The 25581-nt window shown below is 51.7% G+C and overlaps 1 protein-coding gene across 2 annotated transcripts; it reads left to right on the forward strand.

Annotated features, from left to right (window-relative positions):
- The first annotated feature begins 181 nt into the window (after nt 1-181).
- On the forward strand, nt 182-25563 carry SH3GLB2 (SH3 domain containing GRB2 like, endophilin B2). 2 transcript variants are annotated; one of them, XM_034067413.1, is made up of 11 exons: nt 184-369; nt 8676-8817; nt 9057-9185; nt 10363-10496; nt 10953-11045; nt 15065-15127; nt 19365-19388; nt 21773-21862; nt 22351-22451; nt 23448-23709; nt 24120-25563. In XM_034067413.1, the coding sequence occupies exons 1-11, from the start codon at nt 307-309 to the stop codon at nt 24225-24227; spliced, it is 1209 nt and encodes a 402-aa protein (XP_033923304.1). In that variant the 5' UTR covers nt 184-306; the 3' UTR covers nt 24228-25563. The 2 variants fall into 2 exon arrangements, with proteins under 2 accessions (XP_005146279.2, XP_033923304.1); XM_005146222.4 differs by lacking the exons at nt 15065-15127; nt 19365-19388 and having other exon boundaries at nt 182-369.
- Nucleotides 25564-25581: the final 18 nt, after the last annotated feature.

Raw genomic sequence — 25581 nt, forward strand, 5'->3', positions numbered from 1 at the left:
CCCGCTGCCGCGCTCGGCTTAAAGGGGCCGCGGCCCCATCTCGCCCCCCGGCCCGCTGAGGCGCTCCCAGGGGAAGCCAGGCACCGACGGATCCGCTCCGGTTCGGCTGTCCCGTCCATCCGCAGTGCCGCCGGCCCGCTCTGCTGGAGCAGCTCCGGTGAAGGCCCCTCCGGTGACACGAGTCCCTTTTAAGAGTCCGCGGAGCGGCTCCAGGAGGACATCGATCGGGGCTATAAAGGGCGGAGGCGCGGCGGCCTCGGTGACAGCGGGGGCGCGGCGGAGGCGGCGGCAGGGACCGGAGCCGCCATGGACTTCAACGTGAAGAAGCTGGCGTCGGACGCGGGGGTCTTCTTCTCCCGAGCCATGCAGGTGAGCGGGCTGGGCCGTAACGCGTCGCCATGGGCCCCGGGGCTCCGGGCCTGCCCCGGCCGCAGCCGGGAGAGGCCGGGGAATGAGCCTGGTGCCGGGTAGGTCTGAGCCACAGCATCAGCAACGTGAGCGGTGCTGCGTGATCGTGGGGCGGCTGCTGTGGGAAAGGTGGATGAGAAGAGCCCCAGAGAGGCTGGTAACCTGTGGGGTGTGGAGGGGACGTTGTTGTGCTTATGGTCAAGCTTATGTTGTAAAGAGCTGTTGTTAGCTGTTCCCAGGCCCATGGGGGCTGTTGCCTTGGGTAAGGGCATGTGGCAGAGGTGGCCTTGAGGGGGTCTGCACCGCAGCACCCTGCCCGAACACAGTGCTGTAAAGTGATAGGAAGGAGCTGCTGAGGCTGAGCAAGCAGTGTCTGTCTCAGTAGGGTAATGTGGCATCAGGCCTGTCCCTCACCAGCAAGATCAGGAGCTCCTGGGGGATGCAGAGACCTCCTGGAGCTGTGAAGAAATAAGCTTATCCATGAGGAGCAAAGCAGAAGGTGATGGGATGTAGTGGCTGAGCCTGCTTCTTGGGCACAACAACTGGAAAACCGCTCCTGGCTGGGCAGGAGAGCAGAGAGACCAGAGCTCGTTGGGATCCTGCCTGCAAAGTGAACTCCCCCCAGTGACTCCGGGACTGGGCTGTTGCTACTCGTTGTAGAAGACAACGCTGTTGTGTGGGGGTTGATAAACAGAGCAGCGTTGTCTTGTTCCAAACCTTCTGCGCAGCGGAGTCATTCCGGCTCTTTTAGGAACCCAGTAAACAGATATCACCTCCCGCGACCGTGCGATGAGTCATGTGTTATGAACAAGAGAGATATTAACTACAGGTGCAAAAGAGGGAGCAGATGGAAAGCTTGAAGATGCTGTTCTCATGTAAATGACCCTGGTTGCAGGAGAAAGAAAGAAACAAGAAATCTTATGTTAAGCCTTGTTGTAAATCTCTGATAAGTGGTTTTTAGCTGCAAGGCGTAGGAAGGAGACAGGCATGAGCACAGTGTCTGCACGCAGTGATTCCAGAGAAAGGAGGCGTTTATAAATAGTGGCTGCTGCCTGCGACACCTACTCCACATAATCTCGTATATGAATATTCATACGTCTCATTACAGTAGTAATTTCTTGGAACAAAATGGGCACTGGGACTTGTGGACAGCATTCAGGTGTTTGTGTGAGGAGGGGAGACCGCAAGGAAAGGGTTACTGAGGCTGAAAACCACCTTCTGAAATGTAATCGTGGGGGGGATTTGGCCTGTTTGGGCTGTCCCCATGGAGTCCTGGTGTGGGTGAGCGCTGCCCTGTCTATACCAAGAGCCACAAGTGACAGTTGGGGTCTGTGGTTAGCAGTAAGGATTGGGTTTATAGCACTCCTCAACACAGCAGATCCTCCAGGAGGGGAATAAGTCCTGCCTAGAATAAGCTTCCTTTTCTGTAGCATTGGAGATGCTTTCTTCAGCTCCAGGCATTTAACAAAGTGATGTTTTACTGGAACTGCAGCGACTGGGAGATAAATGGACTGGCCATTACGTGCTGTGCTGCTCAGACAGCATTAGCTCCTGCTGTCTGGCTGAGATGTCTGACCAACACGGAAGAGCTGAACCCCGACTGAAGAAGGGCTTTAACGTTGCTCAGCGAAGGGGAAGGGGTGGTCAGCACACCACTTCTGGGGTGGCTTCCCAAAGGCTGAGGGCAGGAGCAGTCCTGGTTTCAACCCTATCAAATACAACCTAATGTATGTTCCAGATGAAGTATTTTGGGCTAGGCTTGACCTCTCTCATGCCAAAACACTAACTCAGAAACCTACTGCTGCCTTTACATGGCTCTTCCTAGCTCAAGCAGCAGTTAGCAGGACACCTACCTGAGGAGAAGCTGGGCAGCTTCCTGGGTGGGCAATCCTGTCCTCATCTCCAGCAGGAGCACAACAGAGGTGGCTGTGGCAAAAGCCGTGTGGTATCTCCCCAAAGCTGTATAAGACCTGTCTTAGCAGGCCTGTGTACACAGCTCTGACCAGACAATGTTCTGTGGCTATCATGGCATCTCTTATAATCTCCTTCAGAAAAGCAAAGCAGGGAGTAAAAGCTGGGCTAGGAAGGTGGTGGTCAGCTTTGCTACCCTGGGAGTAAAGAACAAGATTAATAAGCTTCTAGGCTTGGGCAGCTGCAAGGATATAGAGCTTTTGTAGGGTTCAGCATCTCCCTTGAGGTTGTAACTGTACTGGCACACAGCCTGTACAGTTCAATCACAGCCATCAAGTTGCGTCCTCAAATGGGATGCAGCACCTGCAGACAGGCTTCAAACAGGTCATCTCCTCTTCACTGAAGAGGAATAAGGCCTTTCTGTGTGACCAGATGCACCTTCCAGGTATCAGTAAGTGGTCTGATCCCAAACCTCTGTGCCAACAGCTCCAGCTTCCCTACAGAGCTGGCATCCCTCCTTCCAAAGGTAACACTGGATGTCTCTGTTCTAGACAGGCTGAAAGCCAGGCTCTCTCTGGGATGTCTGGAAATAATTGTAGGTGTCTGTCTTTTGTCATTTCTCATATAAACTGGCTCTGGGTGAAATTGCCCAAGCGTGAGTACAGCTTTTGGGTGCTTATCCCACTGCTAATGTAATTACTACCAGCAGCTAGAGGTTGACTCTATCTCAAAGCTCCTGCAGACAGACTCCCACATCTCCCTGAACTCTGGTGATAAAATAGACTTTATTATCTATAATAGATAAAAGAGACTCTGCTGACCTTACTGCGGTTGATACCTTGGTTGCTGGACATGTTAAGAGAGCAACGGGTGACTTAAGTAGAAGGGTTTTAAGGCAAGAGGTACAAGACAGAGCATGTTTCCATTTGAAACGCACCTATGAATCTGTGAGGGCAGTTGTAATGGGTCTGGCTGAGATGGAGTTAACTTCCCCATAGCAGCTCTCATGGTACTGTGTGTTGGTAGCTAGAAGGGTGTTGATAACAGCAGTGTTTTGGCTACAGCTGAGGAGTGCTAGCACAGCATCCAGGCTGCCTCTCCAACATTCCCCCTCACCAACAGGCTGGGAGTAGATAAGATCCTGGGGAAGGGTATAGCCAGAACAGCAGACCCCAGCTAACCAAAGGGATATTCCATACCATATGATGTCTGCTCAGCAATCTAAGCTAAGAGAAAAGAGGGGCATTGGTTATTTATGATGTTTGTCTTCTGGAGCAACTACCCTATGTCCCAGGAAGTGGCCAGCCATGGCCTGCTGGTGGGAAGTACATGATCAGATCTCTTGTTTTCCTTTGCTTCTGCACATGACCTCTGATTTTGCTTTATCAAACTCCCTTTTATCTTGCTATACAAGGGGTTTTCCCATCTTATTTTCTTCCCCCCTGCCCTGCTGAAGAGGTGAGTGACAGAGGAGTGTGGTGGGCACCTGGAACCCAGAGAAGGTAAACCCACCACAGCAGTATCTTCTTCCTCTCCTAAATGTCTTGCTCATGAGTTAAAGCAAGCTGGCCTGTTTACAGCTTCCTTCTGTCCTCTAGCACAGTTTCACTTGGCTCACAGCCTAGCTCTCCTGACTCCTGGTGACCAAAGACTTGAAGCATGTTCTGTATCCTGTCCAGAGCTGCTGAAATTCAGGTAGTTTTGAGATGCTGTCTGTGTGGCTGTGGCTTCTGTACAAGGTGGGAGGTAGATTTGCCTCAGCTAATTCTGTCATGCCTCTGATCACCCAAAGAACAAATGTTACCATAGCCTGGGCTATGTCTGGGGGCTTCAGAAATCCCAACAGCCCAAATCTGCTGGCAGATGCAGGAGACTCTTCGTGGTTTAAGACTCCTGGTCCTGGTTTGATCTTTGTGATTTAAAGTGGAAAATCATAAGTAACATCCACCTGGAACATTACTGAGGATGCTGCATTGCAAGGGCCTGAACCCTGCCACCAGATCCTCTGCAAGGGGGCTGCAGCTACCCTGGCAGAGGTCACATACAGCCTGGGCCAGCTGGAGGGGACAGGGATGGAAAAATCACACAAGCCTGGAAGAGACACGAGTTGATTTGTGCTGCATTGTGCAAAGCAGCTGTGGTGTTGGCATAGCTCAGTGGGAGCACTGGGGTTTTATTGCGCTCGCTTTTATGGGGATTTTAGCAAAGAAAACAATTCATGTGCTATTCTATAGCCTAATCTTGATGGTTAGGCTGTATGTGAATGTAGCACTAGGGATACTGGCAGAGCCTTTTTGATGATGTAGCTGTAGCTACAGAGGGACCCATCGAGTTCAGCTCTACTTGCTGACCCTCCTCCTGATGTGCCACTAGTGTCTCTATCAACTCTCTTAGGGAAAGGGGAGTTGTGAATGCAGGCAGCTGCCCTAACTGCAGCCCAGCACGGTCTTGTTTCTCTTGGGGCTGTCACCCAAGTGCTGCTCAGCCTGCTTGCCCTCATGGGCCTTGATAATGCGTCCAGCATTCGTGCTGGCCAGCCAAGCCTCCCAGAGGAAACCCAACCTTTGGCTGAATTATTGATGCCCTGGAATGCAGCAGTTCTCTTCCTGGAGAGCCAGAGTGGCACTTGACAAAAGGCTGCTCTGCATTATTAATCATGTCACCAGCTTCCCTGCAGAGCCACGGGGCTGGCGCTCAGCTGGGTCAGCTGCAGGGACACTTCCTGCAGGGCAGGATCACTGGAGCCTCTGGGCACTGGTATGTGATCCCAGGATGCAGATCCTGGAACTGGTTCAGGGCAGGGCTGGTGATCTATCAGGTTCTGGAAAACAACTGTAGTAGTTCTGCTACAGCAGGATGGAGTTGCTCAGTGTTCTCCCCAGACATTGCAGTTGGATGCGCTCTGCCTGCCTCTCTCCCAGGTGGATATGCACCAAGTCAACTGGATAAAACCAAATAACGCTCCCATTTGTAGCAGTCTGGAGTATTCAGTGCTGCAGAAGACAGTGATGCCTTTAGGAAAACACTTCTAATCTGTCTTTCAACAGTCAGGAGGCTGAGTATGTGTGGGATTAGTTCATCTGTGCTGCTGCATCTCTTGGCCTCACAGTGAAATCTTATGTCTGTTCAATGGGAAGGAGGAACAATGAAATCTGTGTTATGAAAACAAATTCCTGGGAATAAAAATCCTTCATGGGGGAGTTCTTCTGGAAGTGTTTGAGTAGCCAGACTTCATAAACTGCTGTTGTTCTACCCTGCTTTGCACTGAGAACACTGACTTGGGCAGCCAGTTAAGAGGGGATCAGCAGCTGAGACCTGTTGCTATCTGAAAGCTCAGATCCCCACTTCCATCAGACAAGAACCAGCTCATAACAAGGGGGTGTGACTTCCCTGTCATCTCCTTTGCTGGCTGTGTTTTCCTGAGACCTTTCACCTGTTCTCACTGCACACTGCCAAAGGTGGTCCTGCTCTCCCCTGTACCTGATGCCATATCCCCAGCAGTGCTGTGAAGTTGGGTGAGATCTTTGATCCGTCTAAGTCACATTTGAGGCCAAGTTGAGCCGAATCAGTGGCTTCCTGTGCACAGACAAGACCAAAGTGTGCTGCAGAGGACTAGAGCACCTGCAGCAGCCTGCAGTGAGAGGTACCAACTGCCCCAGGCTGGGCAGGGCTCTGCAGCACAGCTGATTCCTGGGCAGGGGTCAGGGAGAGACATCAAGGGAATTAAGTGTAAATGGAGTAACAGCCTCCCCTGCCCTTGCACCCACTTCATGACATTCATGCCCTGCTTCCCTCCAGCTGAAAGCCTGAATAAGGAATTGTTTTCTGGTCTGACCCTTTGGAGCCACAGGCTGTAGCTGAGACTCTGCCCATCCTCCACTTCTGGCATAGCCCCCAGGCTTGCAGTGATTGTGGCGCATGTCCTCAGCATTGCAAGACAAACACATTTATTGCCTATCTTGAGATAAGAACTGAGTTTGAGTCCTGGCTGATGCCTGGCCAAGTGCTGTGCAAGTTGTTCCACTGCACTAGGTGAAGGGGTAGGTTACACAAAAGAGCTGCAAAGGACATTGATGCTTGGAGATGCTGCTTGTGAATAGAGCAAAGGATCCCAGAGCTGGAGTGATTCAAGAGGCTGGCAGTAGCACTGGGGATGCTGGAGGGCCTCAGCAGTGATCTGACTGCAGCAATGCTGTAAGAAGCTAACTAAATTCAGCTGATAAGAAACTAGGTTTAGGCTTGACAGCCCCAGGGCAGATGCTGGTGCAGGATGATGCTGAACTGCAGGAAGAAGAGCTGGACTTGAAAGTGAGATGAGATCTGAAAAAGCTGTCTGGGAAAGGGGGGCAAGAGAGGCTGTTATGCTTGCATCAAAGAGTTATAGCTCTTAAACAGATGACTCGAGAATTGATGCCAAATACCTGGGAAGTCCCAGTTTGCTGCATGGCAGTGACTCAGCCCAGCCTGGCAGAGTCGGAAAACAGCCCTGGGCTTCCAACAGCGACAGAGGAAGAGAGCCCCAGCCGCTCACACATGGCTGATGGTCCTCAAAGACAATCATAGACATTAGGTACAATGCAGCACAAACACCCTCTCACCTTGAATCTGCTTCTAGCCATGTCCAGCAGTAACCATGGGGGCAAGACTGGGCTGAAATTAAGCACTAGTAACCAAGGGCTACTGATGCTGAGGAAGTGAGCAGTAAAGCGATGCCTGATCATGTATGGCTGCGACTCCTCCATCCCCACTGGGCTGCAGGAGGGAGTGTGACTGTCCTTGCACATCAGTATGTGTCACCACAGACATCTGGCAAAGCACTTCACTGGCTCTAGCTGGAATCTCACCCAAACAGGTCACTGTGTAAACATACCTGCAGGGCTTGTATATCTCTGACATCTAGGAACATTTGCACAGGGCTGGTAACAGGACTCCTAAGGGCTGGTTGCTTGCCTCCCGTGCTGGTTCTGGGCTTGCTCCTTATCTCATTTTGTTCCCAGCATTGTACTGGATGTGCACTGGGCTGTTGGGCAGCCAGAGCTTGGCAGAAAGCCATTCAGGAGGCAGCAGACACCAGACTGAAACCCCGTGAAGAGAGCATCTCCTCAGAGCTGTGGGATAAGGGAGGGGAGAGAAGGTACAAGTGGAAGCTCAGACAGGAGTTGTATTTCATCTAAGTTTCTCTTGGCACCCTAGTGTACCAGATATTTTATAGTACCACATCCTGGTAACTCAACAGTGGTAGCAGAAGCCAGCAACAAGGGTCAAAAGGACAACTGCAACCTCAGCTGTCCAAAGGGATCTTTTGGGATGATCCAACAAGATGCTGGTTCTGTCAAAACCAGGAATTATGCTTAAAGACACACTAAGGTTGGCATCTTCACTGAGAGAAGCAAGTGGAAAGTGGGGCTGGGATGAGAGGGAGCAGGCCCTTCTGTCAAACATCCCCCAAGGAAGCAATGGGGGGTGTCCAGGCCACCTGATGCTGCACCTCCAGACTGACCAACCTGCTTGTGTCAGGTGCCACTGCCCAGGATGTGAACACTGAAGCCTTGCACAGCCTGCTTCTCCCTGCTGTGGAATTTCAACTCAAAAGGAATCACAGAGGGAGGGAGGGAGAATCCATTGCCAGTATGAATCCAGGTGCTAAGAGAAGCCAGACATCGTTCTATTCCTCTCAGTACCCTGCCTCAGAGCATGTCCTAGGGGAAGAGTCACTTGCTAGAAGTATTATCTAAATCCTGAGCTTGAGCCTCTTTAAACGCCAGATGCTGAGGTTGCAGCTCACTGCCAGCAAGGTAGGAGAGCTGGGATGCACTGCTCAGACCCTGCAGTGGGATGGCTGTTAGAAGGCACTCACAGGCCCTGTAACAAAACCAGGTGTACATGCTTGTCCGATAAGATGAGAAGAAAGCTTGACTCCCAAGGTGGTAATGACATCCCCAATCCTGTTGGGTTTGCAGGACATAGAGCTGATTAGGAAGAGGTGAAGGGAGATGGCCCCTTCCCTTACATGAAGGATGTCTGTTGCTCTTCTGCATTTGGTTCTTCACATTTTAAATGGATTCCTCACAACTAGAGTATTTTTGTACCAGAGCTTATTAAAAGTTACTGATTCTGGAGCACCTCTCAACCCTGCACTCTGTTTTTAGCTCAATCCTTCTTCCACTCTTGGGCAGAATTTGTTCTCTCCCCATGAAAGAGGCCTAGGAATAAAGAATGACACCTTGAAGGCCTTTTAGCTCTACTCTAGGATAAATGCATGAGACAGAAGAAGCTTCAGTGTCTCTTAATAGTCCTGTAGCACACTGCTGGTTTGCTTTAGTAGAACAGACCTAACAACTGCCTCCTTGTCGCAGTTTACTGAAGAAAAGCTGGGTCAGGCTGAGAAGACTGAACTAGATGCCCACTTTGAAAACCTTATGGCCAGGGCAGACTGCACAAAGAACTGGACAGAGAAGATCTTGCGTCAGACTGAAGTTCTGCTACAGCCAAACCTTAGTAAGTTTAGTTTCTTTTAATGCTTGAAGGACAACTGCCACTTACAGGTGTTAAAGACGTCCTCTGGCAGAGAGCCCTCCTGCACTGAGTTTGGGTGGGTTGGAAGGGACACCTTGTCCTGGTGCTTGCTATCCAGTGCATTACTGAGGCTTGTATGGGGGGGGCTACCCTGAATGCCAGCTCTGGGGGTCCCTCCTTCATCCTCCATCCTGTAACCACCAGTGGTATCCTCATTCCAGGTGCCAGAGTAGAAGAATTCCTCTATGAGAAGCTTGACAGGAAGGTGCCTTCCCGGGTCACCAACGGGGAGCTGCTGGCACAGTACATGACAGAAGCAGCTAATGACTTTGGGCCAGGGACACCTTATGGTAAGTTAGCCCTTCCTGAGGGAGCATCCCCTTGGCTGTTTTGGGTTAAGACACCTGCAGCATGCCTCTTGAAGGGGGAACAGTGGCCTGCTACCCCCTATGGCAACCTGCCTGTTAGTGTCAAAGCTGAGGCCAGAGAAGGGTCTTCTCTAGCACAGAAGCAAACAGCCCATCTGGAGTAGGAAGTCAACACTTACTCTACAGCAAAGCATGCTCCATGCTGTGTGGGGAAGGGGTTCTCCCCATTCTCAATACTCAAGTCTGGCAGAGCTAGCAAAGAAGTAAAGACACATGGATCCAGGGTAGGTAATGGAACTGCTTACGGAACACAAACTATTCTGTGCTATTTCTATGGCTTTTAAAGCAGCCTGGACAGAGAATTGCAGTGAATGGCTTTAGCTTTGAGCAGTTTAAGTATATCTTGAACTGAGGTGGTATCCATTTGCAGAGTTCCTATAGGCTCTGAACAGGAGAACCAGCCTTTAACTGTGTCCTATAAGTGGAGCATGTAAATCTTTCTCCAGCAGAAAGAGAACAGGAAAATAGACTTGAAAAGGTTGGTGCTTGTCTACAAGGCTCAGCAAGCCCCTTCCTGACCACACAGAGCATCTTTCTGTTCTTAAATCCTAACAGTTGGCCCTTTCTGAAGGAATTTGGTACTCCTTTGAGCAGTAGACATGTACAGAAGACCTTAAATTCCATCTGTCCTTGCCTCTGCCATGAGCTTTGTTACTGCTCTCCAAATCGATAGCTGTTCAATAGCCAGTTCTGTTACAGGCAGACCAGCTGTAACTGCACCTACAGCCAGCACTGCCTCATCAACTCATTCTTTCTGCTCTGGTGCTTTTTAATTTGCTGTTCTGTTCCTGGGCCTCTTTTATGAGGCAAACAGCATTCATTCTGTGCAAGCAGGTGGAGCAGTAAAAGGACATCAGTGGAGTTAGTGCCTCAGTAGATAGATAATATCAAAGCTGCCTTGCAAGCAGCTGGGAAGAGGCCTCAAGCTAAAAGCAGACTGTAGGCAGGGCTGAAGCTGGTGTGCTACAGGCATGGTCACCTTGCCCAGGCAGGATACACTGTGCCTTTGACCCCCAACGCTGGTGGCTTTGGATGAGTTGGCTGAAGCCAACACAATGTGAATGAATTCTCATGGAGTTGAGGTCTCCTGTTATTGCAGGGAAGACTTTGATAAAAGTTGGAGAGACTCAAAGGCGCTTAGGTGCAGCGGAACGGGACTTCATCCAGTCTGCATCCATCAACTTCCTGACCCCCCTGCGTAACTTCCTGGAAGGGGACTGGCGAACCATAACTGTAAGTGTGCAGCAGGGAAGGTTTCAGCTCACTGGACATGAGAAGGGTGGGGGGAGAGGGAAACAGCACTGGAAGAATTTTCCTTCCCTATAGGAAGGGACTTTCTACCTCTCCCCTTAAAGAATGCAAGGATGGGGGAATACCAGTGCTGGATCTCCTTGGGGTTCCCTCTGTGGCAGGGAAGGGTTGCCAGTTGGTGTGCATGAGGAAGGTAATTCCTTTCCTGACTCCTGCACCTTAGAGAGCACCATCCACCCATAGTCTGCCCTATTCCCAGGAAGCAAGCCTGTATCCCTGGCAGCCAGGCTCAGAACCCCTGCTAGTGAGATGAACATAGCAGATGCTTCTTTCTCTCTAGCATTTTTTAGAAGGAAACAGATTCCTAGATGTTACCTTGTCCCCTTCCTTCCCCAAAAGCTCCTAAGTCTGCTCTTACCCATTTTCTATCCCTTCCAGAAAGAGAGGAGGACCCTCCAGAACTGCCGCTTAGACCTGGATGCCTGCAAAGCCAGGTTGAAGAAAGCCAAAGCTGCCGAGGCCAAAGCAGCGGTAACTGTCTCCCTCCTTCCCCTCTCTGTCCTTTTGGCCCAGGGCTTGGCTCACATGGACAAAATTAGGCTGCTCCATCATGTCCTGGCTCTGCAGGCATGGGGGGGCAAGGAATTCCTTGTCTAGTGCACAACGGAATTGCAAGCAGGAACCATGGACCTGTCCATGAGATGTCCTCCCTTGGGGGAGCTGCTGAAACAAATAGTTGAGCTTCCAGAGTCTGGAAAGTTCTATTTGACACAGGTTTCTGCCTCCTGACTGATAGCGATTGCTGGATGATTTGTGCTAGTAACTAAGGGCTGCATCTTCTGAGGACTAAGTTTTCCTGGGGATCTTAAAGCAAGCCAAGAGAGTGCTGAGCTGGGAAGTGTGCAAGGGAAATACCTGCTGAGGCTCTGCAGCAGCCCCAGGCCTTCACATGAGTTAGGATTCTGCCAACTCAGTCTTCCGCAGGCAGGAGTGCTGCAGGAGCCTATGAGGCATGGCCAGGGGTCAGAATAGCCACCAAGAGGTCCTTCCTTCAGCCTCTGCATTCAATTCATTGTGCTGTTGAGTTCCAGGCTAGTCCTGTCCTCTATCTTTGGGACACCATGGCAAGTAAACTACCAAAGGTCCCAGGTCAGAGCAGTGCAGAAGGGGCTGGTAAATCAGTCAGTGCCACTGTCCACAGGCCTGAGCAATGGGGGCAAGCACTGCAAAGTGCCTTTCTGAGGCTGACACCACCTCAGGGTGTTCCTGAGCCTAAAGCATCTCCTAAGTTTGGCTCTTCCTGGGCAGGGGCGGTGTAGAGGAGGCAGAGAGGATGTAGCTGGGCACTGCTGGGTTCCCTGGAGGACCCTGTTGAAGCAGCTTGCCATCCCATAGTGCTCTGGCTGTTGGCACAAGGACATGCCAAGTTCTGCTTCTAGCCTGGGGCCAGGAGCTCAGCTACCAAACATGCAATCAGAGTAGGCAGGAATCCGTGTCAGTCTCTGGGATAGCAGCCTAGGAGCCCTGCCAGGAACCTGTTTCGTAGCCATCTGCTCAGCTGGGCCTCTGGCCCTGCAGCTCCCTGCAGGACCAGTTCCCAGGTGTTTTCCCCTTTCTCCAGCTCTAATTGCACACATGCCATATGGGGAAGCTGCGCTAGGCTCAGCAGCCTCCATGAGCAGATCTAACAGGGTGCTTAGGCCTCTGTGGGGAAAACACCAAATGAAGCTTTGGGTGAATAAAAGTCATAGCTGCCCTTTTAAAAGAAGAAAAGCTTCAGTCAGGTCACTCAGATACATTGAAGGTAACTTCAGGGATCACAGATTCCCTTCTGAAGTGCCCCCAGTCTCAGTGGTGACCACTACTTTATCTTAAGCTCTAATCAGAGCAGGAATTCAGATACCTCCTGTACTTCCTCCGATGTCACCCCTACATGAAGTGATCCCAAGGCCTCTCACCTGCACCCAAACCCTTGGGTGAAGGACTTCTCTGGAAAAGAAAAGCATAGTTTCCCACTGGATCTGCAGGGCTGGGGTGCCCCAAGCAGGATCAGACTCACTCCAGGCTTTCCAAGGTGTTTCAGCCACTCTACTTTGAAGCAGATATGACACAACAGAAGATAACCTCAGCTGCTGTTGTGGGCACCCATATCCTACCCAGCCTAGCTTAAATGTGGGGTCCCTGGCTGCTTCACTTAACTGCTAGAGGACAAGGCATAGGTAGAACACAGCAGGGGACAACTGCTGCCTCTGCTTCAGGCACATGAACTCATCTTTAGAGCACAGCAGTTCCCTGTGCCACACCTCTCCATTCAAGCTGGCCTCAAGTAGGGCACCTCTCCCAGCTCACCACTCTCTTGCTGCTCTTCCCCTCTGTAGTGCAAACTTGCATTCCCACAGCTTCTGTGTCGTGACTGACCCTCCATGTGTGCTGCTGCCCAGGCCTGTGAGCTGCTCTGTGGGTGTCTGGGCTTGTGCCTTTCCTTTGGACTCTGTGCTTTGTCCTTCCTGTTGATGCTGTTTTGTTCACTAACCTTTTTGTTTTGTTTCTTTGTGATTTGCTCAGTGTGAGGGAGATGTGAGTATTGACTGTGCTAACAGTGCTGTGATGGGTTGGTTTTCTTTGCCACCTCTCATTGTCTCTTTCCTATTTTAAATGAAAATTCCTATCTCCCTTATCTCATTGGGACTGGCCCTGGAGCATGTACTGAGTGTGATCAGGGCTGTGGCTGCCTGGGGAGGATGCTCCAGAAAGATGGGAGAATCCATCAGCTGCTTGCAGCCCCTCTGGAGCATGCACTGGTTCCATCACCACTGCTTGCAAGCAGTGCTCAAGAGAGGCAGAGGCTCCCATTAAAGACCCACTCGAGCTCCTCTGGCTGCAAGCAGGAGGAGGTTGGGCTGGGGAGCAAGTCCCTTCCCTGGAAGGGAGGCAGCCAGAGACAATGACAGGCAGGTTGAACTGGTTGTGGTGCTGTTCTGTCCTCCTGGCTCTAGGGCTTTGCCCATTTTCCCCATTACAAGAGTGAAAAGGGGGGGGAGGTGGATCCCTTTTGACCACTGCTTGCAAATAACAACTTCTCCATGCACAGGCGTGCAAGAGCAGCTTGCCTCCTTCATCCCATGTGCTGTGACTAGTTGTGGGACTCCCTGGAGACCAGGGAATGGGAGGAGATGGCTCTTAACCTTAAAAGACAAAGCCTAAGAAGCTATTCCTGTGAAAGATCTCTTCTCCCCACAGGGAGGAGCCAAGCCTACTTGCTGTGCTGGCCTCAAATCTCACTGGTACATTTTTCTCCCTGTATTCAGGTTTGACTTGTAATAGGAATCCTCCTTATTCCTTCCTCCAGCCATCCCCAAACCTTCCAGATGGTTTACAAAAGCTCTCCTCTTGTTGGGACTGCCTGAGTGCTCTGCCACACACTGCTCACTCATCCCAGCAAGCTGCTTGGGGCCCAGCAAACCGGGTCAGGGGGTATAAGTAGATGTGGGTGAGCTGCAAAGAGATTAACCTGGGAGAGGAAACATGGGGCCTGAGAGCATTAAAACATAGCTGAGTTACAGCTGGATTGTGTGCCAGCCTTGCAGCCCAACCACTGCAGGTAAAGGCTGCGCAAGGAGGATACCCTGATCCATAGAACCAGTGCAATGGTCTTGATGTAAGCTAGCTCACTGGCTTATCTTTTTGGGTAATGCTACAGCCAAAGGCCATCCTAGGAGGAGGCCTAGCCTTAGCTTAGCTGAATAGAGACCATGTTATGTGCTGGTTAGTGAGCCCACACCTGCCTGCAAGGGGACTGGATCCCTTATGTTCCCAAGGAGAAAAACTTCCAGAGTGCTTAAGTCTTCTTGCCCCAGGGCAGAGGTTTAGCTATGGAGAAGGTGGCTTGAAGGTTTTCTGACCTCCAAGATGAAAACTTACGCTACCTTTGGCAACAGCAAGGCTTTGGCCTGGATCTGCTTTGGCTAAGCCTTGCCCCTTACTGAAAACAGCAGATCTGGTAGTAGGAAACATGCCCAGAGGCTTGGGGAGAGTAAGAACAAGATGTTTGTTTAACAGGCACTGTGGAAAGGATGCTCTGGGGGTAATAAACATGCTCACCTTAAGGATAAGGCCCTGCACAGGGACACTTCTAGGACAGTGGGTGGGAAGCATGGGGAAGGAAGGTCCTGCCCACTGGACTGAGCCAACATGACATAAGCAGCCTGCTGGCTGCAAGGGAAGGGGAAACACATCTGAGGTTGTGCTGTCCCATGTCCACTCCAAGTGGCTGCTGTACAAGCAGATAGCTGTAAGGGCAGGCAGTTTTAACAGCAGAAATACCTGCTGGCTGAGTGACTGCATGAGCCAGTCCACCTCCTCTTGCATAAGCCTGGCTTCCACACACCACTGCCCAGACTGCTGGGACACCTCCCTCCTCCATCCATAAGAACTTGAGCTAAGCTCCCAGCACAGACAGGAGAAAGATACTGGTCCCTTCTGTCGTCCATTGCCCGAGTGACTCCTGTGGCCTCCTGTGACTTGTATATGAAACTCTATTCCCCCACTAGGCTGTGCCTGACTTTCAGGAGACTAGACCTCGTAATTACGTTCTCTCCGCCAGCGCCTCAGCGGTAAGATTGCCTCCCCATAGATGTTGCCTCTCCAAACTCTTCCTGCCCCTCTCTCCACCTGACTTACAAATCAGACCCAATGCTCTGCTGTTTTCAACATTTTAATGTGACATGGGCTGCCCAGGCTTCCCCTGACTCCACCTGAAGGATGCACATCACCCCCCGAGGGGTGCGTGGTCAAGGCCTGGCACTTTCCCTCCTTGGTTTGCTTCCCAGTTTCTCTGCCAATCCTTTCCTATGTTTCTAGTGTGGATATTCTGATTTTATTGCTAGTAGAGAAATTGAAAGGAAAAAACCTCAAAGGTGAGCCTCTGTGGGTGGCTGCAGCTGTACACAGGCAATGTACATGCTTGACATCCTGATCAGTACTTGGAGGCTTTGTGTCTGGTCAAGAGAAGCAAAGGTGGAGGAATCTCTCTGCCACCCCTCATGTCAGAAACACAGTCTGACAGCTTGGACTTGCCTACTCTGCATAGAGAGGTCATTTTTTTTCCTTTCATCTTGGGGCCTGTTGGTGGCTGTTCTGCAGGCAGATGCTCTGGGGGTGGAGGAACAGCCCATTGCATCTCTACTGTGTTGCACTGAATGGTTGTGGTCAATTGACTTTCCGTGCTGTGTTCATAGCTCCCCATTGCACAATGTCACATTGCTCCTTAAAATGTTGAAAACTGATCATCTTGCTTCCTAAATAGCATTCATAACAACACTGATGCCTGGTCATAGAGTAATCTGGGGGTGGAAGGGCTGGGAAGTGGGATCTATAGGGAAAAAAAAGGATAGCCCAAGCCTTCTACAAACAAAAACATCATGGAAACAAGTTGGGTTTGGTTGATGGGAAACTCTTCCCATTTGAAGAAAGAGGTAGGTCTGAGCTGATAGCATCAGTGTTAGTTCCCAGGGGGATCTGACCTGACCTTCTTGGAGAGTGATGCTGGGATCAGAAATAGCTTTGCACTGTAGCTAGAAAACTATTTCCATAGTAACAGACCTGGTGATAGGATTCCTTAGGAAGAAGCTGGTACTGGTGATTCTGTAGTAGTTGCTCAGCTTTTATCTACTACAGCAACTAGCAGTGAGCCTGTGGTGCTGGCTTCCCCCTTGGAAAGGTTTGTTCCAAGGACAGCAGAATAATGGACTAAAACTGATCTCCAGGAGAACTGGAGGAGAGAAACTGGGCTTTCCTGCCTCTGAATAGCTCTGATTGGACCAGGGTATCCTGATCATTCCCAGAGGCTTTCTAAAGCAGACCTGAAGGCAAGCATTTGCATAATACAACTCAGCATCTTGCTGAGCACCCAGATGCTCAGCAGAACATGTCCAGTCCTCACCACACTGGGAGCTGCTCTGCTTTTGCTGTATTGCAGAGTTGTTCTAGGGAGCAGATGCTAAGTACAGTAACACAACAGATGAAGTAGATTTTTGTGGGGGTTCTAAGCCCATAGGTGTTGACCCTGCCACATCTGTGCCTAGTTCAGTGGTCCCCCTTCAGAGCTCTGCTAGAGAAGCTCTGACAGCAGCAATGATGATACAGGGCAGCTAGAGCAGGGCTTCAGGAAACAGGCTTGCTCTAGGTGAGCAGCCAGCACTGACCTTCATCACTGTTGATGGTTGCAGAGCAAGGCCTTGCACCATGAATCTGCTGTGGTCCTTGTGGCTTCCATACCATCTGTTTCAGAGGTTGCAGTTGGTGGTTAAGTGCCACCTGAACTCCAGCCTGGAATAACAATTGGCATCTCTAGTTAGCAAACATGTGCTGAGCCCAGGCTGCTCCCCAGCTCCATGCAGGCAGCACCACTGTGCAAGCAGCTCTCTAATCCCAGCACTCACACCCCGAGGGGTCAGGCACCATGAAGGTAGGAGCTCTTCATACTCTTGCTCTGCTTCTCTTCCAGGCCAGAGTCCTTGTGCTGCTTTAGTCTCGGTGTGTACTGGCAATATAGAGCAGTGCTTGCTGCTCAGCTTGCTGTTGAGCTCTGCTCCTTTCTGGAGGAAGGGATGGCTTCCTATGCCCAGGTAACAGCTTTGTCTCAGAGGAGAAGACAGGTCAGCTCTCCCCTGGACCATATGCCCTCTACAGGGCTTTGATTGGGATTCTAAAGTGATGTTGGGTTTTGGAAAGCTGGATAACATGGTGCTTTGGCTTCTTCCCCTCCCATAACAGGAGAGATTAGATGGAATTAGATCCATCTGCATACAAGCACCTCCCTTGTTTGTATGTGTGGGAGGCTGAGGAACCATTTCTCCTCTCTCCCACACTGACCTTTTGGTTTTGTGTAATGTTTACATGGGCAGCATGAACCTCAATATCCCTTTTTCTCAGACCCTGCCACTTCCATGTGATGTGCTCCTAGGAATGATTCCAAGAACAACACATTGAGTACCTTAAAGAGGGTTCCTCTGGCTTGAGCTGGGGTGGAGGAAGAGGGGTGCAGATCATGGCCTTTTCTGCTCCCTGGGCTGCTTGGGTCACACAGTGCCTTAGTCCAGGGACAGAGCTGGGCAAAGCTGCCCCAGAGCAGCACAGGGGCAGGGCTGGGGATCACACAGCAAGGCCAATAGAAGAGAAACAAATCTGGCTATGAAGTCAGGTTACTGCAGGGATTAAATGGGCCTGAAATGGCCTCAGTACCATCCTCAGCCTCCAAGGAGGCAGACCTGTGGTTGGAGTGAATGGTTCCCATTGCCCCTATAGTAAACCTTGCTCCAAAAACACAAGGAGGTGCCTGCAGAGGCCTTGTACCAGAGCAGCAGCTCAAGCTAGGACCTGCCTACAGAGATCTCCCCACCATCTGCCTTCCAGAGCCCTTAGCCGGAGAAGGGGAAGGGATTTGTGTCCCCATGGCTGGGATTGCCCAGGCACTATTTAAACCAGCTCCCCATTTGCAGTAACAAAACATCCTCCTAAAGCTCCGAGCAAACACCCAGCCTCAGAGCACCGAGTGCTCCACAGAAACACCCTCTGATAACAAGGGGACCAGCCAAAAGGATTCTACTCTGCTAAGAGGAGATGCCATTGGGGGTACATACCATGGAACAGGAGCTAACAGCAAGCTGAGGAGCCAGGTGTAACATCTTCCTCCTTCACCAGCATGGGCAGCTCCCGCAGCTCCTCCTTATACTGGCTGGTGAAGTCATCTCCTCCCCTGGAGCTACCACAGCCCACCTGAGGCAGCTGATGGTGAACAAACCTCTACAGGGTTCAGCTGGGAGACGTTGGGTTTACACAGATCATGTTCCCCCTCTGGCACCACAGCATCCAGTACAAGGCTCCCATGTGCCTGCAGTGCATTTCAGCCATGCCGTGGTGAACATCCCTGATGTGCAATGGTGACGTTAGAGGGTGAAGCTGAGGTCCTCAGAGACCATCTCCCCCAGCCCCACTGATGTGGGTGTTGCTGGTGTGCTCCCAGTTGATCCAGGCTGATTCATGTTGTCAGAGCCAAGGGAGCAGTTGTCTGCTGAGGAAAGGCCAAGCCAAGGACCTCTGGGAAGGATCAATGTGTTTTTCTATCTCTTCTCTCCCTTTCCCATTGCTGTGTGTAACTTCTGTTGTCAACTGTTTCACGTCCTGGAGCCAGATCCCAGCAAGCAGCTGGCAGTGTTGTGCTGCCCCAGATGTGCCCCCATGGGTAAGGAGAGGAGGAGGGAGTAGCGTAATGTTGTGCCTGTCTCAAAGGCAGCATCCTGCTGCTTCTTCCTCCTTGCTGTACCTAAACACACCTGTTGGTAGCACAGATTTGGCTGGATTATGATCCCATTCACCTCAGCTCTCTGGACCAGCGGGTGAGGAACACTGGCCTCTGTCTGCCTTGAGCTCCTGGCATCTCCCAGGCCCTGTCTGTGGGCTCAAGCAGCTCACTTGCCTCTCACAATCCTAAAGGAAGGGCTGTGCTCAACACCAACCCCTGCAGGCTGCAGCAGAATTGCTCTTCAGAGGGCTCTGCTGCTTGATCCTGCTGGAGCCCTCTGAGAGCAGCTGCTGTGACAGCCCTGCAGGGAGCATCCTGCGCTGGCTCTGGTGGTGTGGACTCGGTCCCCCATCATAAAACTGAGCTCAGGGATGCAGGAGTGAGGGGAAGGGGCATCAATGTGGCAGCTGCTGCTGGGTGAAGGGCGAGCTTGTCCTGGAGTTGGCTCCTGTGTCCACGGAGCATCCTTCCCCATTGGTGTTAATGCCGAGTGCTTCCCGACGTCTCCAACACTGATCTCCTTTCCTGTTGCTCTGTGGCCCCTACAGCTTTGGAGCGACGAGGTGGAAAAAGTAAGTACCCAGCGCCAAGTACTTGTGCTCGAAGCTTCCGGGGGTGATGCTGGGTTCAGGGGTGGGGGTGCTGTGGACTCCTTCCCTGCGTGCAGCAGGATCAGTGGGATGTTCCTGTCATCAGCCCCATCCTGCTCCTGCAGCCCTATGGTTCAGTGCAGCAGTGACTTGGGAAGAGCCTGCTCTGTGGGCTGGTGGTGGTACCCAGTGTGAGAGCAGCCTGGGTGGGTGTGTGTGTGAGAAGAGGCAGCTCTGAGGACCCTGCACCGGTGTCACAGAGCAGAGGTGACTGATGCGCTGTGACTCAGCTCTGCTCACAAAGGCCCTGCCCGCTCCAGTTTTGCATGTGCCATGAATCAGCCTCTGGTAGCCCCTTGCCTGTGTGTTCTGGGGTCCGAGCAGGAGCTCTGAGCAGAGCTGAAGCAAGGACAGAGGCATCCCATGAGCTGCCAAAGGGAGCAGTTCTGTCAGGGCAGGGGGGAGGTTTGGAGCCTCTCGTGGGTTGTGTCTGCCTGGGTGAGCTGTGCTGACCCTGCTGAGCTGAGCCATGGGGGCAGAGTCCCAGCCCCTGTGTTCTGGGCTCTGCATGGGGGGTGAGGCTTGTCCATGGAGATGGATGGAGGGCTGTTAGCGGACTGGAGCCCAGGGTGAGCTCTGTGTGCAGCTCCAGCATGGTGTGGAGCTTCCAGAGCCACCTTCTGGGATCCCATTGCCTTTCCTACCTCAAACAACCCCGGCTGATGGTAGCCTGAAGCCTGAGCTGTGAGGTGTAGATGGCATGTTCCTGCATGCTGTGCATGACAGCAACCCCAGCTCATCTGCACCTGAAATCCTTCAGTCCCTCAAACAAACAAGCTGACTAAGCATGAAGGCTCTGTTCCTCTCTCTGTCCTGGTTGGATAGACCTATGTCAGTAAGCGTCAATGTCCTCCATGTCTTGGAGGAGCACAAGGCTGTGACCTCCAGGCCACAGACCACTGCTGCCTTTATGGGAAACTACGTCCTACAACTGCTCAGAGCTGGCAGGGAGAGGGTCACATCCAGGCAGTGCCAAGTGGAACTGGGTCTGCCTGACACAAGTTTCAAATAGCTCTGCTGCCACTGGAGTCAGGAATCTCTTGGTGCTTAGGAAGGCATTGCACTGGTATTGCACTGGCATTCCCCGCTACATTCCACCTTCTCCTTTAAATAATCCCTTTCATCCAGAGGATGCAAGAAAATAGATCAGTTGTAGCTTAAAATAGACGAATCTGATTAAAAAGCAGTGAAAGCATTTCTTTGTTCTCACTTAGCTGTACCCTGGTAGCGCTGCTGACAGATGAGGGATGCCATGGGCAGCAGCAGCTCCTCCAGCCTGCTCTGCTGAGCAGGCTGGGTCTCCTCTGGGGTGCCCAGCGATGGGACCACTGCTCTGAGAGCACCAGCCTGGCTGCATTAATGCTCTGGGGTCCGTTCCAGAGTAGCTGCTTCTTCCAGTAAGCTGTGGCTGAGTGAGCATCACTTCTGTGCTTGGGTCCCTGCACAGATTGAGGGGGACCTGGCCTGTTCCTCTTGGTGTTACAGAGCGATGCATGCCAGAGAGAGCACTGCCTGCTTGTCACCTCTGGCAGCGGGAGGAGAGAGCAGGCACCAGAGCTCCTGATGGCTCCAACACTTCTGGAGCTCTGCTCTTTGCAAGGCTTCCCCTGGGTGTTCTGGCACTGCAGAACTGCCCCAGGGTAAATGTGCTGCTTGGTGATGGGAGACACAAGTTCTGTCTGGTACAGTCTCCAGGATCAATCTGTCTGAATTCCCAATGTCTGCTGCATAGCTGCCTTCTGTCAACCATTGTTCAGTTCCTCCTAGCTCAGCATAAGCAACTAGCTTCAAAGGAGAGCCTTGGTTAGTGGTTGGATTGGGATGTTCATCTCCATTACAGAGAGATCCAGTAATAGCAATTTGGTAAATGCTCCCTGGCCTCAGCCTCTGCTTTGTGGTGATCAAGAGGGTACCAGCAAAAGCTGCACCTTCCTGTGCCCATAGGCTTAGAAAGAGGGGGTTAAAAGCACAGGTGCTGGCATGGGACTGACTTTCCACATACCCCAGCATTAACAGGGCCCCTCCTTGTGGGAGTAGGGGCTTCCTGGATGCATCAGTCTTGAGCTGCACTGATCCAATGCAGGATCAAGCAGGAATCAAGGCAAAGCACAGCCAGAGGCCTCTGGGATCCTCACCCAGGTCATGATGCTCAGTGTCAGAGGTGCAGGTGGGCCCTGCTGGGCCAGCAGCACACTTGTCTCAGTGCAAAGGGGGGTTGGAGAGGAGGAGGTGGCTGTTCCCCTCTGCAAGAGGCAGAACAGGGTCCTTGCCTTGTGCTGTCTTGAGCACCCGGTCCTGTTTTGCAGGCAGAGCACGAGCTGAGGCTCACACAGACCGAGTTTGATCGTCAGGCAGAGGTGACACGGCTGCTCCTGGAGGGCATCAGCAGCACACACGTGAGTAACAGGGGGTGATGGAGACTACAGGGACTCTTGGCTCCTTCCTAGAAGGAAGCCAAGAGGATCCTGGAGCCCTGCACTGGGAGCAGAGGTAGGAGAGGTCCTAAGTTTGGATGCTACCTCCTCATAAGAACTGGAATGCTCAAACTAGAAACACAATGAAGCAGGCACAGGCAGTGCCACTGTGGCATCTGCAGTTCTGTGGTCCTCAAAATGCTCCCAAGCCAGAAAAACCTTGTTCTGTCCCTAGAGCTGGGAATTAGGCACAGGGACATGGCTGCAGTGCCAGGAGCAGCCTCCTCTCCAAGATCCCCCAGTGCCTATGCAACATTCCCAGACTTAGATTATTGTATTCAAGCAAAACCAAGTCACTCTTTTAAATACTGGCCTGCAGGAGTTTGCTTCCCTTGGGGCAGGCGGGAGCTGCAGGAAGAGTTCCTGTGCCTGGCAACCAGACTCAGAGCCCAAACTCCTTCTCCCTCCAGGTGAATCACCTTCGCTGTCTCCATGAGTTTGTGGAGTCTCAGACCAACTACTACGCTCAGTGCTACCAGTACATGCTGGACCTGCAGAAGCAACTGGGCAGGTGAGACGAGAAATAGCTTTTACTTCTCTGAGGGTTACCCCCAGCTCTGGCCTCCTTCCCCATCTCACATCACAGAAGTTACAAACCCCCTCCAAGCTCTTCCAGAGCTTCTGAGCACACAGACTGGAGGCCAATCCTGGCACTACTGCATCGAGAGCAGACTTTGCCATTGGATTCATCTGGGGTTTGTACATTCATCTCTCATGGTGGCCATGAGAGTTTGAACATCCTTCCTCTAAATTAGTTAAATCACAGGGGAGCAGATTCCTGTTGCCAAGCAGCAAGCCTGAGCATGCTCAGCTGCAGCAGGAGCCAGGTCTGTGCTGCTGGCTGCACATCCCATGGGCACAGCAGGGATGTTTTGTCTGTTACCTGTCTCATCAGCCTGACCCAGGAGGGGCTGTTGTTGCCTCTGTGTGATCACTCACTACTCCTGTTCCATTCTTTTCCATGCTGCCAGCTCCAAAGGAGAAATGTAAGTAAGATGTTGCACACAATGACCTCTAAGAGCTCTCCAGTCACCCTTCACCTTATTGCAAAGGCTGGAGCTGCATTCCCCTAGTGCAGAGTGGGTAAATGAGATCAATGAGACTGAGCTCCGTTGCTGACTCTCTCCAGCTGTGCCATCCAGTTTAACAGCAACAATGAGGGACAAGCAGACTAAACAGATAGCACAGAGCATGTGAGAGCAGGGCAAGGACACAGCACCATGGAGCAGTAAAGCAGCCACAGAGCCTGCTTTAGTGCCACACTTCAATCTCATACTCTGCAAGTTGGTGCCAGTCCTGTAAGAGGACACTGGCATCAACATAAACAAATACATTATCTGTTGCATGGCCTCAGCACCTGAGAAGTGCATTTCCCCACTCGAAGGGCAGCATGGATACAGTGCAGGTGGAGCTCTTGAGCATCATCTCTGCACTGGAACCACCACAAGCAGCTCGCTCTTGGCTCCTCATCCTGGAGCCTCACTGAACTCTCCTTCTCCTGTGTCAGATTTTCAGGCACGTTCGTAGGCAATGCAGAATCCACCTCTCCTCCCGCAGCCACTGCCTCTCCTCCGGCTGCTGCTGCCACCCTCCCTGCTGTGCCCACCATCCCCGTTGTGCCCACCATTGTTGGGGTGCCCAGTGCCGTGGCAGAGGGGGTGCTGAACCCAAATGAAGTCAAGCCTCCAGCCAGCGGCACACGGAAAGCCAGAGTCCTCTATGACTATGAAGCAGCTGACAGCACCGAGCTGGCGCTCCTTGCAGATGAGGTTGGTAATTTCCCTTTGGGTTCAGTGTTGCTGTAACTGTTTAACAGCCCCTTTGTGTGCTCAGCATGGTCTTGGTTACTTTTCCTGCCCCTAAGCCCCATTTTATGGTCTTGATCCACTGAGTTGCAGTGAGCTCAAGGCTGTCTGCTATCAAACAATGTCACCTCAATAGCTCCTTTATTCCTATTGCAGTGCAGCTGTAGCGAGCTAACCAACTACCCCAATACTTAGTCTCTTCATTGGCACCCTCAAATGCAGCTTCCTTACCTGAGAGCTGCCAACAGGTCCAGGGAAGGGGCACTGGTGCCTGCTGAATGAGCTTCAGGAGTTGCTGTTCTCTGAGCATCCACCTGGCTGAACTCAGCTCTCTCAGCAGTCAGGTCCTGTCTAACGCTGTCTTCTCTCCCCAGATGATCACTGTGTACAGCCTGCCAGGCATGGATCCAGACTGGCTCATAGGGGAAAGAGGGAACCAGAAAGGGAAAGTTCCTGTCACTTACTTGGAACTGTTAAGTTAAATGTTTCCAGGAAGAAGAATGTACAAGCAGAATGCACCCCTCATCTCCTGGCACTCCTAATGCGGACTTCTTCATCTGAGACCATTGCTCTCTTCAGGGTTGATGCTTCATTGCTAGTATGGGAATTGTGGGAAAGGAGTGGTAGAACTGTTACAGTAAGGTTTTGGGAAGGGGCTGGTGGCACCCAGGACTGGATTCATTCACTACCAGTGCAGCTGCTTTGGGGTTAGTCTTGATGGTGCAAGATTCCTTGATCTCTTGTTTCTTTTCCTGCCCTACCCCAGTGTCATTTATCATAGTGGCTTTCCCAGGGCGAGCAAGCTGTACCCCTCAGCTCATGGAGTTTCAGTTACACTTCCCTTGTGCCTGGTGTGGGTTTAGCGCCTGTCTGCCCCTCCTGTCCTCCTTCAGCAGTACAATTCCCCAAGTCAAACCATCAAGCATTCCAGTGGGAAGTGTCCCACACCAACCCCCTGATGGTCCTAGCTCTTAAGGCAAGGAAGCTGAATTTAAGAGCCCATTAAACACATCCACCTTGCTCAAGTGGGAGAACAGGATCATGAGGCTCTCCAAGAGCTATGCTTACTGTTGTGGTGCCTGATGGCTTTCATCCAGAACTGGCCAGTGAAGCTGGGAGTTTCTTGTGGAGACAAGCCTAATAACATAGGGCCTGTATGTCAGACATCAAACCTCAGTGCAAGGGACCATGCATCTTGCTTGCATTTCCTCTGAGAAACTGCTCACGGATTGCAAAGAGTTTACAAGCTTTTTTACAAGCTTTGCTCCCTGTGGTGCTTGTCCAGGCTTTTTCTTTCAGTGCATCTGGTCCAGGCATGTTTTAGCCTGACTTTATTTCCCTCTGGATCACTGATTTCAGTAACGCTTTCCCTCCCATCACAGCAGTGAACAGACTTGGTGCATCCTAGGACAGAAAGGGACAGTCCCACTTGCTGTTATCTCCAACCACGAGCTACTCTTGGCCATACACACACTAACCAAGCCAGGCTGCCCGTGGTGGTTTAGCTCTGAGGGAGTGCTCAGGTGTGTATGCCTTTTAATCCTATAATGAGCTTTTGAGCTAGAGCTCACCTTCAGGACTCCTGCTGCTGTGTATCTGGTTTGCCCCTCAAGCTGGATGGAAGAGAATCTCACCTGCACCAAGCGCTCTGTTCACAGCCCTCCCCTCGGTGTGACAGAACTCACTTTGCTTGTTGATTGACTTTTGCACTTTCCCCAATGGTATCGTGACCACTCTGATGTAACAGGGCACCGAGCACCTCTTGGGGGGGGGCTTATGGGTTTCAGCACTTATTTGCCAATAAACAACCTGCCTGAGCTCCTGCCTCAGTGTCTG

The sequence above is a fragment of the Melopsittacus undulatus genome, chromosome 11 (assembly GCF_012275295.1).
Source record: "Melopsittacus undulatus isolate bMelUnd1 chromosome 11, bMelUnd1.mat.Z, whole genome shotgun sequence".
Classification (NCBI taxonomy): domain Eukaryota; kingdom Metazoa; phylum Chordata; class Aves; order Psittaciformes; family Psittaculidae; genus Melopsittacus; species Melopsittacus undulatus.